Source organism: Stenella coeruleoalba (genome assembly GCF_951394435.1).
Source record: "Stenella coeruleoalba genome assembly, chromosome: 3".
NCBI classification, from domain to species: domain Eukaryota; kingdom Metazoa; phylum Chordata; class Mammalia; order Artiodactyla; family Delphinidae; genus Stenella; species Stenella coeruleoalba.
Genome location: NC_137148.1, coordinates 31,982,890 through 31,999,511, shown reverse-complemented (window position 1 = coordinate 31,999,511; position 16,622 = coordinate 31,982,890). Strand labels below are relative to the sequence as shown.

The 16,622-nt window shown below is 41.9% G+C and overlaps 1 protein-coding gene across 3 annotated transcripts in view; it reads right to left on the bottom strand.

Moving 5' to 3' along the window:
- The window catches only part of OSMR (oncostatin M receptor), a 55,979-nt gene that overhangs the window by 33,015 nt on the left and 6,342 nt on the right, over positions 1-16,622 (bottom strand). For 2 of the 3 annotated variants that reach the window (XM_079915966.1, XM_079915967.1), the window contains exons 2-3: positions 9,068-9,153; positions 484-656 (exon numbers count right to left, since the gene is read on the bottom strand). In XM_079915966.1, coding sequence (XP_079772092.1) covers positions 484-656; positions 9,068-9,140 — 246 coding nt within the window. In that variant the 5' untranslated portion in view covers positions 9,141-9,153. Of the gene's footprint in view, positions 1-483; positions 657-9,067; positions 9,154-16,622 lie in introns of those variants that run through there. The other variant, XM_079915968.1, reaches the window with a different exon arrangement.

Genomic DNA, 16,622 nt, shown 5'->3' with positions numbered 1-16,622 from the left:
CCAACAGCTTCCACAGGGAACAGAGCAGAAGTGAGAGAATGATCTGATTCGTAGCACAGCCCATCCAACCTACCAAACCAAAATTGTCATGTTACTTTGTCCGGGACCCTCTTTTTTTTTTTTTGCTGTACGCTGGCCTCTCACTGTTGTGGGCTCTCCCGTTGCGGAGCACAGCCTCCAGATGCACAGGCTCAGCGGCCATGGCTCATGGGCCCAGCCACTCTGCGGTATGTGGGATCTTCCCGGACCAGGGCACGAACCCGTGTCCCCTGCATCGGCAGGTGGACTCTCAACCACTGCGCCACCAGGGAAGCCCTGTCCGGGACCCTCTTAACTAAAAACACAGAAATGTGATTATTTAGGACAAGTATTCTGAGTTGCCCAAATATTTCCATATTGGGATTTGGAGGGATGTTATAAAAGATAAAACACAGTGTCAGAAAAGGATTTTTTAAATATTGAGCCAAAAAGAAAAATACTTACCACCCAGATGACATTGGATGTTTTAAATCTACTGATTTGTATCTGAAAAACCATTTTCAATTCCTGATGATAAGCGAGGCTGTGGACAGTCCATTGTAAATGCAAACACTGACACGTAGAATTGACAGAAACTTTCAGCGATCCAGGAGTTAATGGTAAAGGTTCAGATAAGGCTGAAAGGCCAAAACAAGATATGAAATAACATTTAATAGGAGTATGATTGAATAGTCACAGATAATTAAACTGTTCAATATCATCATTTAGCTGTAGAAATTATTGCTCACATATACATTCTAGAATGAGACACTTTGAAAACCTGGAGCGAATTCAGAAATCACTCAGCAGATAAAGAAATTAAGACCTAGATGAATGAAATGACTTGCTCAATGATACACAGCAAATTAATAAATTGATAAACAGTTTCACAAGACAAAAGGATACTCTATTGAACAATCTAAATGGTTCAGAAATTTGTAATAAGGCTGAATAAAGAAAGAGGACATTTTGCTATAAATTTCATTTCAAGAGGACTTTTTGCTATAAATCTGCTATAAGAGGACATCTAAAATGAGAGTTTTCTTTTTGGAAGTCAATATTTCATAGTTTATTAAGTAGCTATAAAGTGACAGCAAGTTCCATCTCTAGATATTATTGCTTAAATCTCAACGCACTGAACTTAAAACACCTCTGGCAAGAATTCACTGGACTCTTCGGATGAGACTAGGCACTTAGTGTGAAGTAAAATAATTGTGACAAGGTTTCTAGCTCAAGGAAGGAACCTAGCTGGAGAGACACAACAGACTCGTAAGAAGTAATGAGTCATTGCAAGTTTAGAATATTTAGTGGTGTGATAGAGTCTGTCAAAGAGTAGAGATTCAAACACGAAACAGATTTGCTGAGGTCAGTGAGCTAGGAAACAGCCCAGAGAGAGGATGGGGCCTGATGGAGTGAGTGAGATCGTTGCTAATTCCTGGAGAAGAACAAAGCACCACTTTTTACATAAGCAGAGGAAATGCTGTGCAGATTCAAAAGGAATTGTGTATTGCCGAATCAACTGGTTTCACTCCCTTCTGAGGGAGTCTAAAGTGAACTGGGAATGGTGCAAAGGTACTGAAAAGATTAAGACTGTAGGGAAAAAAACAACTGATAATTGACGGTCCATGGTGGAGCACATTCCATCTTTTCAGCATTCATTTTTCTAGTTCTTTGGGGGTTTCCCCTAGTGATCTGAGACCCTCTGGCACCTAGTTTAAAAGGCAAGAGAGTATGTTCTTTTGAGAATAAAAATGGAAAGAATCTCTAATACTGGAAAAAAATGTTCCCAACTGCCATTCTACATGTGCTATTTTTCTCACAGAGAGGTAAAAATAACAGCGACAACAAGATTGGACACGTACTCTTTACCAGGCACAGTGCTAGGTGCTTTACACACGTTGTCTCGTGTCATGCCCACTGTAAAACTCAGACAGTAATTTTTTATAGATGGGGAAACTGAAGTTCAGTAAGCTTAAATGATTTACACAAAGCTATATGGGATTTAAGTATAGATCTCTCTAATACCAAAACCTTGCTCCCCTTTATTGCACTGCCCGCCAACTGTTAAGGCAGGAGCATCCTGCCCAGTCAAAGGTCACGTGGAATGGAATGTCTGAGAAGTATGCTGCATGGCTCCCACCATGTCCTGCCAAACTCAGGATACAGATGAAAAGGACGGGGCTCTGGACCCAGCCAGATAAGCTGAGACGCATTCCTGATAGATATAAGCATGAAGCTTTTCATGTGAATGGTCCACATGGTAGACAGGTTCACAATCCAAGTAAAGCATCAGCCTCAGAATTTATTTTAAAAAATCTCAGAAAATTCATTCTATGGAAGTTAGGTTAACAAGAGTGTCCATAAAACCCAAGTTATTAGCCATCAATGACTATCTTCCCAAAAATATACCCATCCTTTGTAATATTTTGTAAATGTGGTGCTGGGGATGGCTAGAGTACGAATTAAAATCTCAGTATGGACTCCCATGACCTTGGAGTTGGCAGTGGGTCTTTAGATATGACAGGAAAGCATGAGCCAAAAAAGAAAAAAATAGATAAATTGAACTCCATCAAAATGTAAAACTTTTGTGCATCAAAGGACCTTGTCAAGAAAGAGAAAAACAAACTAAGAATGGGAGAAAATATTTGCAAATCACTTATCTAGCATCCAGAATATATAAAGAACTCTTACAACTCAACAACTAAAAGACAAACAACTCAGTTTAAAAAATGGGCAAATGACTTGAATGGGCATTTCTCCAAAGAAGATGTACAAATGATGAAAGAGCACATGAAAAGATGCTCAACATCATTAGTCATTAAGGAAACGCAAATCAAAACAATAATGAGATACTATCTCACACTCACAGGATGGCTATAATTTTAAAAATGGAAATAAGCATTGTGAGGATGTTGAGAAATTAGAACCTTTGTACATTGCTGGTGGGGACGTAAAATGGCGTTAGCACCGTAGAAAACATTTTGGAAGTTCCTCAAAGAGTTAAAATCACCATATGACCCAACAATTCCATTCCTAGGTATATATCCCAAAGAATTGAAAGTAGAGACTCAAATACTCGTACACAAATGTTTGTAGCAGCACTATTCACAATAGCCAAACGGTGGCAACAACCGAAATGTCCATCAGCAAATGACTGGATGAACAAAGTGTGGTATATCCATTCGATGGAATAAGGAATGATGCTACAAATTAGGCAAGCCTTGAAAACATTACACTAAGTGAAAGAAGACAGATATAAAAGGTCTCATATATCGGGGCTTCCCTGGTGGCGCAGTGGTTGAGAGTCCGCCTGCCAATGCAGGGGACACGGGTTCGTGCCCTGGTCCGGGAAGATCCCACGTGCCGCTGAGCAGCTGGGCCCGTGAGCCATGGCCGCTGAGCCTGCGCGTGCGGAGCCTGTGCTCCGCAGCGGGAGAGGCCACAATAGTGAGAGGCCCACGTACCGCAAAAAAAAAAAAAAAAAGAAGAAAAAAAAAAAAAAAGGTCTCATATACATAGTATGATTCACTTCATATGAAATATTCAGAATAGATAAATCTATAGAGAGATAAAGCAGACTGGTGGTTGCCAGGGGCTGAGGGAGGGAGGAATAGGGGATAATTGCTTAATGATTACAGGCTTTCCTTTGGGGATAATAAAAACGTTTTGGAACTATATAGAGGTGGTAATTGCAAAACATATTCAATGTACTAAATGTCACAGATTTGTCCACTTTAACCATAAACTGATTAGTTTTGTTACATGAACTTCACCTCAATAAAAATTATTTTTAAAATATACATGATCATGATAAAAATGTTCAAATAATACAGAAATTGAATCCCCAGCATCCTACCAACTCCACTCTCACTCCATTGTCAAGTTCAAATCATGTATGTTTTGCTTGACTTTTTTCCATACACTTAAAAAAATCATATTGAACTATGCACTCCATTTTATATTTTTTAAAGTACTTATATTATTTTTAAAAAGCTATAAAGAGAAGTAAAACTAACATGTTAACAGTCATTTCTGGATGGTGAGGTTGAGTGATTTTAACTTTCTTTTTTATGCTTTTCTGTACTTTGCGAATGTTCTTTAGAAAACACGTATTACTTTCAGAACCATATAATATGCTAGATTTTTTTTTTTTTTTTTTTTTTTTGGCTGTACGCAGGCCTCTCACTGTTGTGGCCTCTCCCGTTGCTGAGCACAGGCTCTGGACGCGCAGGCTCAGCGGCCATGGCTCACGGGCCCAGCCGCTCTGCGGCATGTGGGATCTTCCCGGACCGGGGCACGAACCCGTGTCCCCTGCATTGGCAGGCGGACTCTCAACCACTGCGCCACCAGGGAAGCCCTAGATTTTTTTTTTAACATCTTTATTGGAGTATAATTGCTTTACAATGGTGTGTTAGTTTCTGCTGTATAACAAAGTGAATCAGCTACATGTATACATATATCTCCATAGCCCCTCCCTCTTGCGTCTCCCTCCCTCCCACCCTCCCTATCCCACCCCTCTAGGTGGTCACAAAGCACCAAGCTGATCTCCCTGTGCTATGCGCTGCTTCCCACTAGCTATCTATTTTACATTTGGTAGTGTATATATGTCCATGCTACTCTCTCACTTCGTCCCAGCTTACCCTTCCCCCTCCCTGTGTCCTCAAGTCCATTCTCTACCTTTGCGTCTTTATTCCTGTCCTGCCCCTAGGTTCTTCAGAACCTTTTTTATAGATTCCATATATATGTTAGCATATGGTATTTGTTTTTCTCTTTCTGACTTACTTCACTCTGTATGACACACTCTAGGTCCATCCACCTCACTACAAATAACTCAGTTTCATTTCTTTTTATGGCTGAGTAATATTCTGTTGTATATATGTGCCACATCTTCTTTATCCATTCATCTGTTGATGCACACTTAGGTTGCTTCCATGTCCTGGCTATTGCAAATAGTGCTGCAATGAACATTGTGGTCCATGACTCTTTTTGAATTATGGTTTTCTCTGGGTTTATGCCCAGTAGTGGGATTGCTGGGTCATATGGTAATTCTATTTTTAGTTTTTTAAGGAACCTCCATACTGTTCTCCATAGTGGCAGTATCAATTTACATTCCCACCAACAGTGCAAGAGGGTTCCCTTTTCTCCACACCCTCTCCAGCATTTATTGTTTGTAGACTTTTTGATGATGGCCATTCTGACCTGTGTGAAGTGATACCTCATTGTAGTTTTGATTTGCATTTCTCTGATAATTAGTGATGTTGAGCATCCTTTTGTGTGTTTGTTGGCAATCTGTAGTCTTCTTTGGAGAAATGTTTATTTAGATCTTCTGCCCATTTTTGGATTGGGTTGTTTGTTTTTTTTTATATTGAGCTTAATATGCTAGATTTTAAAAGAAATATTAAGATATCTGGTTCACTTCACTACAATGACACTGCAGAATGCATAATTTAGTCTTCTAAATTTACACCAAAAGGCTGAGCCCCAGTTATCTTTCCAGTTTTATTCCCCACTGGAAGTTAATAAATTGGCATTCTGATTCTTAACGAGTTTGGGCAGAGTGAATCACGTATCAGGCCCTATTCACTCAAAGGTAAATGAAGTAAGTTGGAATTCCTGAATGCTCAAAGCCCAAACATGGTGGTCATATTCTATTGTTATTTGGCTAGAGGTTTTATCTCCTTTGTGAATAAAATGTCTCAATTCTCTAGTTAGAGGCAACAGCTGTTATTCATTCTCTCTCTAAACCTGTGTCTTCCAAGCCTAATACAGTGAACTAGAGGGAGATGGGGAGAGATGAAAGGGCAGATCCCTTATGGAACGGGGGGGAGGTTGTTTTAGTAGCCGTGTAGCCATCAGCACCAGGGAAGCAGGGTGCATGCAGAGTCACCCCACCTTTCCTAGCCCTCATTTCATCTTGCCTGTATGGTTGTTCGTTGCTGTCAGTCTCACTCTAGATTCAAATTTCCTGGAGGACAGAGGCAGAGGCTTATGCACCTTTGAACGAACTCTTGTCCCCAGAACTTGGCATGACGTCTTACCCACAGCAGATGCGGATCTCAAATGACAGAGATCCAGCATCGCCATGATATCAAGTGCCTGCCTGACCAGCAGCGCCTCACTAATAATTCGTCCTTCCTGGCACTCTCTTCTCCCCAGGGCTGCTTTTCCCACCCAGCGTGTGAGCCCTGATCTCAGCGTGCCGTCATAGCCTGTTCTGTGTTTGTCTCTCCGCAGACTGTGAGCTGAACATGGGTGGGACTGAGTCTTACTCAGCACGCTGGAACCAAGACCGTAACATACCTCTCACGGTATAGAAACTCCGTGGCTGGTTGCTGAATGAGTGAGTCACCTACAAGTATCAACTTTACTTCTGGAAGCTCTAGAAGGCTGCCATATGATGCTTTAGACAAAAGGGGAATTCTTTGTACTGACACATGCTCTTGGTGAGTGTTGAGTGACTCAGGTACTCGAGAGACAGCAGTCAGAAATAACTGGGTGGAAAGCAATTTAGAACATCCTTGGGAAATAGCAGGCAATGCCAAGGGAAAGTCAGAGAGATAAAGGAAATTGAGGATGAGGAAACTGAAACTAAGAAAAGGGGAGTGACTTTCCCAAGGCCACACAACCCAACCAGAACCCAGGGCTCTTGGCCCAACTCTTTAATTTATAACGCTGTACCGGCGTGTGGCCAAAAAGGGCAGGCTTGGAATCAGACAGACCTAGCTCTAGTCACAGACTGTCCTCCTATTTTCCCCAACCTGTTTCTCTGTCTGGTCCCAACAACACTCTTTAAGGAAATAAACCATGGCCCATTCGTAAGATGGGATACCATGCAGCCATTAAATATGTTATTTCTAGAAAAACTTTTAACATCAAAGGTAAAAACTCTCGTCATATATTGTATTAATTATTTTGATAAGTATATACAAAAGTAAACTTATTAAAGTATATATACTTCACTTGTTTAATAATTTACCTGTATACACTTTAATAAGTATATATAGTATAACTTCCTAGTATATATATTTATATTATATATAATATATATACTTTATACTACATATACTGTGATAAGTATGTATACTTTACACTAGTTATACTTCAACAAGTATACTTTATATATAAACTTTATACTATATACACTTATTAAAGTATGTATAGTATAAATACTCCCGGTGTACATATAGTATAATTTTACCTCTATTAAAAAAACCCTACACGTTTATATCTCTTTCTCTGTCTGTGCAAACATGCGCACAAGAGACTGGAAGAAAATACATCCAAATGCTAGTCATGATCTCTGGCTGATGGAGAGTGAGCCCAGGGCCGACAGGAAGTGAGCCTGGGCTCTGTCTCATTGGACAGGAGAAGCTAGGTTACCTGAAAGGGAGTCTCAGGCCTGAGCCTGGCTGAGTGATTGAGTGAGAAGCCCAGTGGTGTGAGTGGACATTTAGTAGGTACTGGGTCAGATGCAGCAGAAATCGAGACAAGAAATCCAAGCAGTTAGGGTGAGGACAAAGCAGGATCACTTCGCAAAGCGGGTATGCTTAGCTGAGAAAGCTGGAAGCAGAAACAAAGACTGGTGGAGAGAAAAACAGGTAAATGCAAGTCGGATCTAAATAAAGGAAGCTGAAAGGGTGAGCAACAGAGCTTGCCCTGAGAGCAGAGTCCCTTGTAAGTAGAAGGCTCACAGTAAACTGTTGTCAGATCAGATACGGAGACTTCACTAGGGAAGTGAGCGGGGCCAAAAGCTTAGGGTTAAACACCTGGGTTAAACACCTGGCTTCTCTGGAGAGCCTGGAGTTGGGGCCCTGGGTCTGTCTGGGAATCAGGAGCTCTAACTGAGCCCAGACATTCTTATGGTACAGACCACCCACTCAGCCCCAGTGTGTCATGCCTAGATTTTAGCAAGTAAGATCGATGGAGTGAGGGGTATCGATACTACAAAAGAGGAGTCCTCCTAATTTCCACCTTTCAGCTCCAGATTATGGAAGAAACCAACAATCAAACTGTGATTTTTAAGAACCCATAAAAGTAGCACCTTCTCATGTGCCCTGAACCTCATAAAAAACTAAACCCAGACCTCAAGAATATCAGACGGAGAATTGAGCTCTTATCAGAACAAAATCTTCCTTTTATTTCCAAATAGCTTATCACAGAGTTTCAAGGGAAATGGATAACTTCTATGGACATTTCTTGCAAACATCATTTTCATGAATCCATGGACAGGAATTGTGTGAGTAATTACTAAGAGCATATGCCTGTACCCTCTGTTACAAAGGGAGTATACAGCAAAGAATAAATGCAGAAAGAGGAAAAGGTCAAGCTTTATAAAATACAGGTAAAGGCAACACAAACTTTATACACCCATAGAAACTCTCTCAAGTTTGAATCTGTCTTCAAACGGGCTCAAAGTGATAAAATACACATAAACATTTTAATGGTGTTGAATTCTTACTGACTTTATTTACAAAGTTGATTTATGGCCAAATACCTTCGCTGTGCGAGTAGCTAAGAGACAAATACTATTTCTTCACCCATAAACAGCATTTCAGCACTTAGCATATTATCTTGCAGGTAACAGCCTCTCAACGAACGCAGTTGTGGCACAGCCCAACTTGCTCTAACCTTGCAGCCGACACTGGACACATAACCCATCTCTACCCAGCAAGTTTAGAAGGAACTCCTCTGGCAATGGCCATGGACCATATATTGATCATGACATTCTCTGGGATTAGATTCACTGACAAGTTACCATTGACCGGGAAATGAAGGTTAAGGTATAGCTTACTCCACTGACCGGGAAATCAAGGTTAAGGTATAGCTTACTCCACTGACCGGGAAATCAAGGTTAAGGTATAGCTTACTAAAATGAGCCATCAAGATGAGGAAGCTCATGACTAAGGTAATCACTGCTACTTACCAATTTCAAGTAATTTTCAAAGAAAAATGACCTGTTGATTTTTCTCCAAAGTACCTGTCACCTTGTTTTTTTTCCCCTAGGTGATTTTTTTTTTTTTTTTTTTTTACTGTTCTTTCCACTTCTTACCTTCACTTTCGTAAGTTCTCAAGGACAGCAATGCCAAGAGGAATGTTGTCTGAAAAACTGCAAAGAGAGCCATAGGTTCTGGTTTTCTGAAAAAGATAAATTGCAAAGAAGGGAAATTTTATTTAATTTTAGCTGTGAGCAAGTTTCTTTGAACCAACTGCGGAAGACAATGGCATTAAGGTTCCCGCTCTTCTCTCCCCCTCATGTCCATACCCCCGTCACTGTGAATTTGGAGTCCCCCCTCGCCCCACAGTGAGGCAATCTCCCTGCTCCATCTGACTTGCTTTGGCCCGTAAATGAGGCAGAAGTGATGGTATGCCAGCTTGGAGCCTAGGCCTCAAGAGACTTTATGTATTTCTGCTTGCTCTTTTGTGTTTCCACCTTTGGCATGAAAAGAGCATTTCTGGGCTATTCTGTTAGACCCAGGAGGAGGACAAGAAACCTGAGGCAGAGCGGAGCCCCTGAGTGGCTCCAGCAGGGGCCAGCCTCGGTCAGCCAGCAGCCGGCCATGCCCCAGCCCAGAGCAGCTGTTCCCAGATGTGCCACTGAGTCTGTGGCAATAGATAACGATCCACCAATCTCTTCAAACCCAGCAAAGGTTGGTGAAGAAAGATAAAGCAGAGAAACAAGAGTTAAATATTAAAAAACGGTCACAGTCTCAGAAGAGCTACATCTGAATGAATTCCTCATGGGGGAGTCATCGCCACGCTGCCCTGTCTCCCTCCTTAAAATGTCACCTGAGAGAAATGAGCACTTGGCACCGACGAAGACAGGCAGAGTTTCATTGTTCAAGATAATTTCCGGTTTTCCTCGTCTTAGAATAGGGTTGTGAACTACAGGTCAAAGAGCTTCACTGACTCATCAGGTCCTCAGACCATTGGACAATCCGAGGGCACACAGAATAAGCCTGGATGGCCGCAAGGAGGCTAAAATGTTCATTTCATAAGAAACGTTTAGTCAGGGGAAGTACTGAGTTTCACTTTTCTACTTCAAACTCTGACTTATCATGGAGAGAAGCAAAGAAAAATTCAAAGTCATCTTTTGCCCCCATCTAGTCCCCTTGGGCTTCATCAAAAGCTCAAAATTCCATGAACCAGATCATTCATTTTCACTGCCCACACCCTCCATTTATTTCCTTTAAATGGCATTTTACAAGAAATGGGGACGACAGTGAAGACAGGAAGAGGGTAAACCAAACCATTCAATTACTTTGGGGTGGTCAAACCTGCTTACGTAGGAGCACAAGTCTTCAAGTGACAGCTTTACTTCCTGATTCTTTAAGCACTGCTTTCTACTACTTCAATTTTTGGCAACAGGTCAACCATACCGCACTGAAGTCTCTACTGGCAACTTCAGATAGGTTCCTATTACAATTGCATATCAAAGCGGGGGGAAAACTGACTCAAGAGAAAAGATCTTCTGCTGAGAACCAAAGGGGAGGCAAAGGAAAATGGCACAGTGAAGTGTCTGACACTCACTGTTCATTCAAATATCCATCCAATCCTGGTCTACGGCACAGGGTCCCATCCTCCTGGCACTTATGTCACCCAAGGAACACAGGAGCCACCACCATGAGGAGAGCTCATCCCTGCAATTCAAAAGCAGGTGATTCCAGGAAATCCAAAAAAGAGGGGATATATGTGTACATATGGCCGATTCACTTCGCTGTATAGTAGAAACTAACACAACATTGTAAAACAACTATACCCCAATTAAAAAAAAAAAAAGCAGGTGATTCCGGGGGTGAGATGCACGCTGCCTCGTGTCCTCTGCACGAAAGGGCTATTTAAGATGTTTGTAAAAAGGCGGAGTTTTAGTAAATCAAATATTTTACATGTCACAAAAATTAAACAAGTCGTGGGGCAGAGAAACTTAAAACTAGAAGTTAGAGGCCGCCTACCAATTAAAGGTAACTAGAAACTAAAGAATACAAGTTGTCATATAACAAAACTGAAAGATAAGAGTATTTACAAGGGAGGTACTTCTAAGGTCTGAGTATCTCAGGACAGTCTTTGAGAATCACCAGGACAATCCTGTCTGAATCCCTGCCCTTTCCCACCATCTCACACAAGGCAGGTTGTGAAGCTGAGGACCTTCATTCCAGCAGCCACTTAGATTTCCTGGTTCTCCCTTCATCGGTTCTGATGGGCATGGTTTTACACATGCTGGACAGGTGGTAGCCGTGACCCAGTGGTCACTGCCTGCCCAGAGCAAAGTGCTTATTTCCAGTGTTGTGACCGGGCAGCCACCATCCCGACACTTCAGGCTCCAGACCACCTCAGGACCTTTTGCAGAAGGACTACGAGTCCTAGCCTTGTCTGAAATCCTAAAATCAAAACAGTTCATCAAAACCTGCAGAACAAGAGTCAGCAGATGGGAGAACCTCCCAGAGACCCCTGTGGAACTCACTTTGGGAAATGCCCTATGAACAGACTTCCTGTAGGCACAGAGCCTGATGCTGCTGGAAAAACACAGACACCAAGGGCTCTGGGCCAGCTTCTTCCGAGCCCCAGGTGACTGCTGCACAGCCCACGTGGTTCCCCTCCACGCCTCCGACGTCAATCCTCCTCGAGTTATCAGACTCTGAGTGCATCAGCTATTTCCCTGTGAGACCCCCAGTAACAGAGTGAAAAGCCTGGAGGTGAGGGAGTGACCTGTGCAGAGATCCTGAGGTGGCAGAGCGCTGGGCATATAGTCAAGGAACAACACGGAGCCGGGTGTTGGCACGGGCGAGGAGGTGAGCGACCGGGGCCATCACAGGGCATGCGGCGAGGCAGAGCAGACAGGGAAAACGCTTTAGAGACGTCGGCTTCTACTCTGAGATGGGAGCCACTGGGGAGTTTTAAACAAAGGAGTAACACGGTCTACCTTATGTTGTACAGGAAGGACCCCGTATTGAAGACATTGAAGGGGGCAAGAGTAGCATGAGGGAGTGCAGGTGGAGGTCACGGCCATGGTCCAGGGGAGACTGATGCTGGCTTAGACCCGGCGGGGGGCACAGCAGTGGCCATGGGAACGGTGATGAAATGGGAGAGATTTTAAAGATAGAGCTGGCAGGGTGTGCGGGGTGGTGACAAAGTGAGACATCGTGGATGGCTCCAAGAATTTTGGCCTGAGTCCCTGGGAAAGTGGAATCACCATTCATGGAGAAGCAGAAGAATGATCTAGTGGGCTGTATCAAGGACCCAACCTGCGACATCTCAATCTGAAATGCTCACTTGATATCCAAGTGGAGATGTCAAGTAGCTAGCTGGATACATCATGTGGAGGGGCCATGGGAGGGGTCGTGGCTGGGGGTATAACTCCAGGCATGCTTGGTGCATACAAATAGTATTAAAGCCACAGGACTGAAAGGTCTCCAAGAGGGCGCACAGACAGAAAGAGAAAGAGGTCCGAGCACACAGCTCTGGGGTGCTCTACACCCTACAGTACTCCCCCTCATGCAGATCAAAATGAAAATCCAAGATGAGGCCAGGCTTTCCCCCATCACCTCAAGGATGAGGGCTGGTGAGTCCCTCAGCATCAGGCGGCTGCTGGCACGTTCCCCTACAGGCGCTCAGGGTGCACCAGGCAGGGTTTGGTTTTTCCTCCGAAGCTCTGCTTCTGAGCCGAGAGAGGCTACCCAGCTCTCCCGTTCATTCAACAGGCTTTCTCTCTCCACGACCGCGAGCAAGGAGCATTGCCACGTCCACTTTCCAGTAAGAAAAGGAAGTCTGGGAAGTACGGAGTGGCAGAATTCAGAAAGGGAAAATACTTTCCTGCCCCATCCGCATGACATTGTCCTTTCCCAAATCTGTTCTCTCTCTTTTTAAAAAAAATTTCCCCCAGTGTTTTAAAATTGAGGTATAGTTGAGGGAATTCCCTGGCAGTCCAGTGGTTAGGACTCAGCACTCTCACTGCCGGGGCCCAGGTTCAATCCCTGGTCGGCAAACTAAGATTCCCACAAGGTGCACAGTGCGGCCAAAAAGAAAAGAAGAAGTGCAGTTGATTTACAATATTGTGTTAGTTTCAGGCATACAGTAAGTTTATGTGTGTGTGTGTGTATATATAGAGAGAGAGATTATTTTCTATTATAGGTTATTACAAGATATTGAATATAGTTCCCTAGGCTACACAGTAATTCCTTGTTGCTTATCTATTTTATATATAGTAGTTTGTATCTGTTATTAGGATTATGGGATTAACAAATCCAGACAAAATCTGTTCTTGATTTTTATTTTTCAGATCTCCATTTTTCCTACCCAGACTATGAGCTGCTTGAGGACAGGTCTACATCTTACTCCCCACGTCTGTCACAGTACCAGAACGCAGTTGCTACCCAGTCAATATCCAGTAAACGAACAAAAACTTGTACCAATTTTCTTGCATTCTCTCTTCCTTGCTTTCAATTTTATTATTTATTTATTTATTTATTTATTTTGGCGGTACCCGGGCCTCTCACTGTTGTGGCCTCTCCCGTTGCGGAGCACAGGCTCCGGACGCGCAGGCTCAGCGGCCATGGCTCACGGGCCCAGCCGCTCCGCGGCATGTGGGATCTTCCCGGACCGGGGCACGAACCCGTGTCCCCCGCATCGGCAGGCGGACTCTCAACCACTGCGCCACCAGGGAAGCCCTCAATTTTATTTTAATTAAAATAGATTCTTTTTCAGGCCCTTCTACATTTTCTGTTGCCAAATGTTGCCGAATTCATAGTTTTTCACTGACATTCCTTCTCTGGAGGAAAAAGGGAGGAAAGGAAAGAAAAATTACCCACTCCTTTCGTAGAACTTCTCATTCAAATCTTGTCTCTGCAAAAAGAAGATGCCTTTGAATATCCCTCATGTGTAATACTACACTTGAGGGATATTCAAATATCTACTACATGTGTAATAAAAACTACATGTGTAATGAAAACACAGCTTTTGAAAAATCTGCCCCTCTTCACCAGTACTTCTTGTTCTGTCATTACTGAAATATTTATTCCTGAGAAGTTTCCCCACCGCAAATAATCCCCATGGGAAGCAGCTTAATCGATCACTTGCTTCCCAAGAACATGAGTGTGTTTCCAAACTCTTCAAAATTGGCTGGGTGCCCCAATGATGTCATATGCAAATACTATTTTAAAGAAGAAGCTGTTCAAGTAGGACACGGGATCCGTGTGTGTACCTTGCGAAAGAGCTCTATGTGGCAGTACAAAGAGTTGCATGCCACTTCATGGAGGATGCCCACATCTTCCAGGTTCTGTTCTTTTTTTTTTTTAAGAGCCCTGCCATTTGTCTTTCGGAGCCCCTTTGAAAGGGCCTCCACCGTTACAGCATAGGATTGATTACCCACAAGGTTTCACCCCAATTCCACCACCCCTTCCTCCTTAAGTATCCATCACTCGGAGGCAGGTGCAAGGTTCAAGCACTTCTTCCCCGCCCTCTAAACCTACCCACTTAAGTGTTTCTACTAGTTTTGTAAGGTCAATCCTGATTTATGAGACTGAACTGATCACAGCTCATCTTCTTTTTTTTAAGCAATGTTTAGTTAATGATTCTTGGAATCTGTGATTCCAGATAGGAGTAAAGTTGAGTCTCTAAGTTGTATGTGAAGTCAAAGAAAGAACTGGAAAACCTGGATCCAAGGAATATTCTGGACCCAAAGAATATGTAGGCATTTAGTAAATGCTAAAGGTGATACTTCATTTGAGAAAAGATACATTATTCACCCAAATGGTACTGGAACAATGTACCAACCCAGACATGTATGGGAAAAGGAAGCTGTAACAGTTATGTACAGCTGCTCTGACATAAGACTACTTAGGGTCTAATCCCCCCCTGGCACTTAATAACTATATGACTATAGACAAGTTACTTAAACCATCTAGGCTTCGATTTTCTTTTCTGTAAAATGAGAATAAATAACCTACCTCATAGGATTGCCATGAGGATCAAATAAGATTATGAGAACATACACACAGTAAATCCAATTAATGTTAATTTGATCATTATTGCTACTGCTTCATTTCCTTCAACAAAATAAAATCCAGATGAACAAAAATGTAAATGCAAGACCATTAGCTTTACTAGAATAAACAGAGAACTCATAAAACTCAACATCAAAAAAACAAACAATCCAATTAAAAAATGGTCAGAAGGCCTGAACAGACATTTTTCCAAAGAAGACATACGGATGGCCAACAGGCACATGAAAAGATGCTCAACATCACTAATTATCGGGGAAATGCAAACCAAAACCACAGTGAGTTATCACCTCACACCTGTCAGAACAGCTACCATCAAAATACAACAAATAGCAAATGCTGACAAGGATGTGAAGAAAAGGGAACCCTCTTGCATTGTTGATGGGAATGTAAATTGGTGCAGCCACTATGGAAAATAGTTTGGAGGTTCCTCAAAAAATTAAAAATAGAACTCCATATGATCCAGTAATTCCACTTCTGGGTATTTATCTGAAACAAATGAAAACACTAATTTTAAAAGATGTATGCACCCCTATGTTCATTGCAGCATTATTTACAATTGTCAAGATATGGAAGCAACCCCTGTGCCCATCAAAAGATAAATGGATAAAGAAGATGTGGCATATGTACACAATGGAATATTACTTAGCCATAAAAAAGAATTCAATCTTGGCATTTGCAACAACATGAATGGACCTAAAGGTTATTATGATAAGTGAAATAAGTCAGAGAGAGAAAGACAAATACCACGTAATTTCACCTATAATGTGGAATCTAAAAACTATAATAAATGAACAAATATAACTAAACAGAAACAAAGTTGTAGATAGAACAAATAGGTGGTTGCCAGAAGGGCGGGGTTGGGGGGAGGAGAGAAATAGGGGAGGGAGATTAAGGTATATAAACTTTCAATTACAAAATAAATGAGTCACAGGTATGAAATGTACAGTGTGGGGAATATAGTCAATAACTATGTAATATCTTTGTATGGTGACAGATGACTAGACTTCTGGCGATCATTGGAAATGTATAGAAATACTGAATCACCATGTTGTGTATTAGGAACTAACATAATGTTGTAGGTCGATTACACTTCAAAAACAAACTATTAGAAAAAGAGATCAGATTTGTAGCTACCAGAGGCAGGGAGTAGGGGGAGGGGGAATTGGAGGAAGGCAGGCAAAAGGTACAAACTTCTAGTTCTGAGACAAATAAATATGAGGGATGTAATGTGCAGCATGATAAAGTTAATTAATGGTGATGTACGTTACATATGAGAGTTATTAAGAGAGTAAATCCTAAGAGTTTTCATCACAAGGAAGATATTTTCTCTATTTCTTTAATTATGTATTTATATGAGATGATGGATGTTCACTAAACTTACTGTAATCATCACTTCATGATGTATGTAAGTTAAATCATTATGTGTACACCCGAAACTTACACAGTGTTGTATGTCAATTATATCTCAGTAAAAATGGAAGAAAAAGATTACTAGAATAAAACATAGGTGAATATTTGTATAATCTGTCCAAGCATGATACGAAACCAGAAGCAAAAAAAGGTAAAGACTGTTATACCAATCAAATGAATATTGAAAATTTTTGGTAA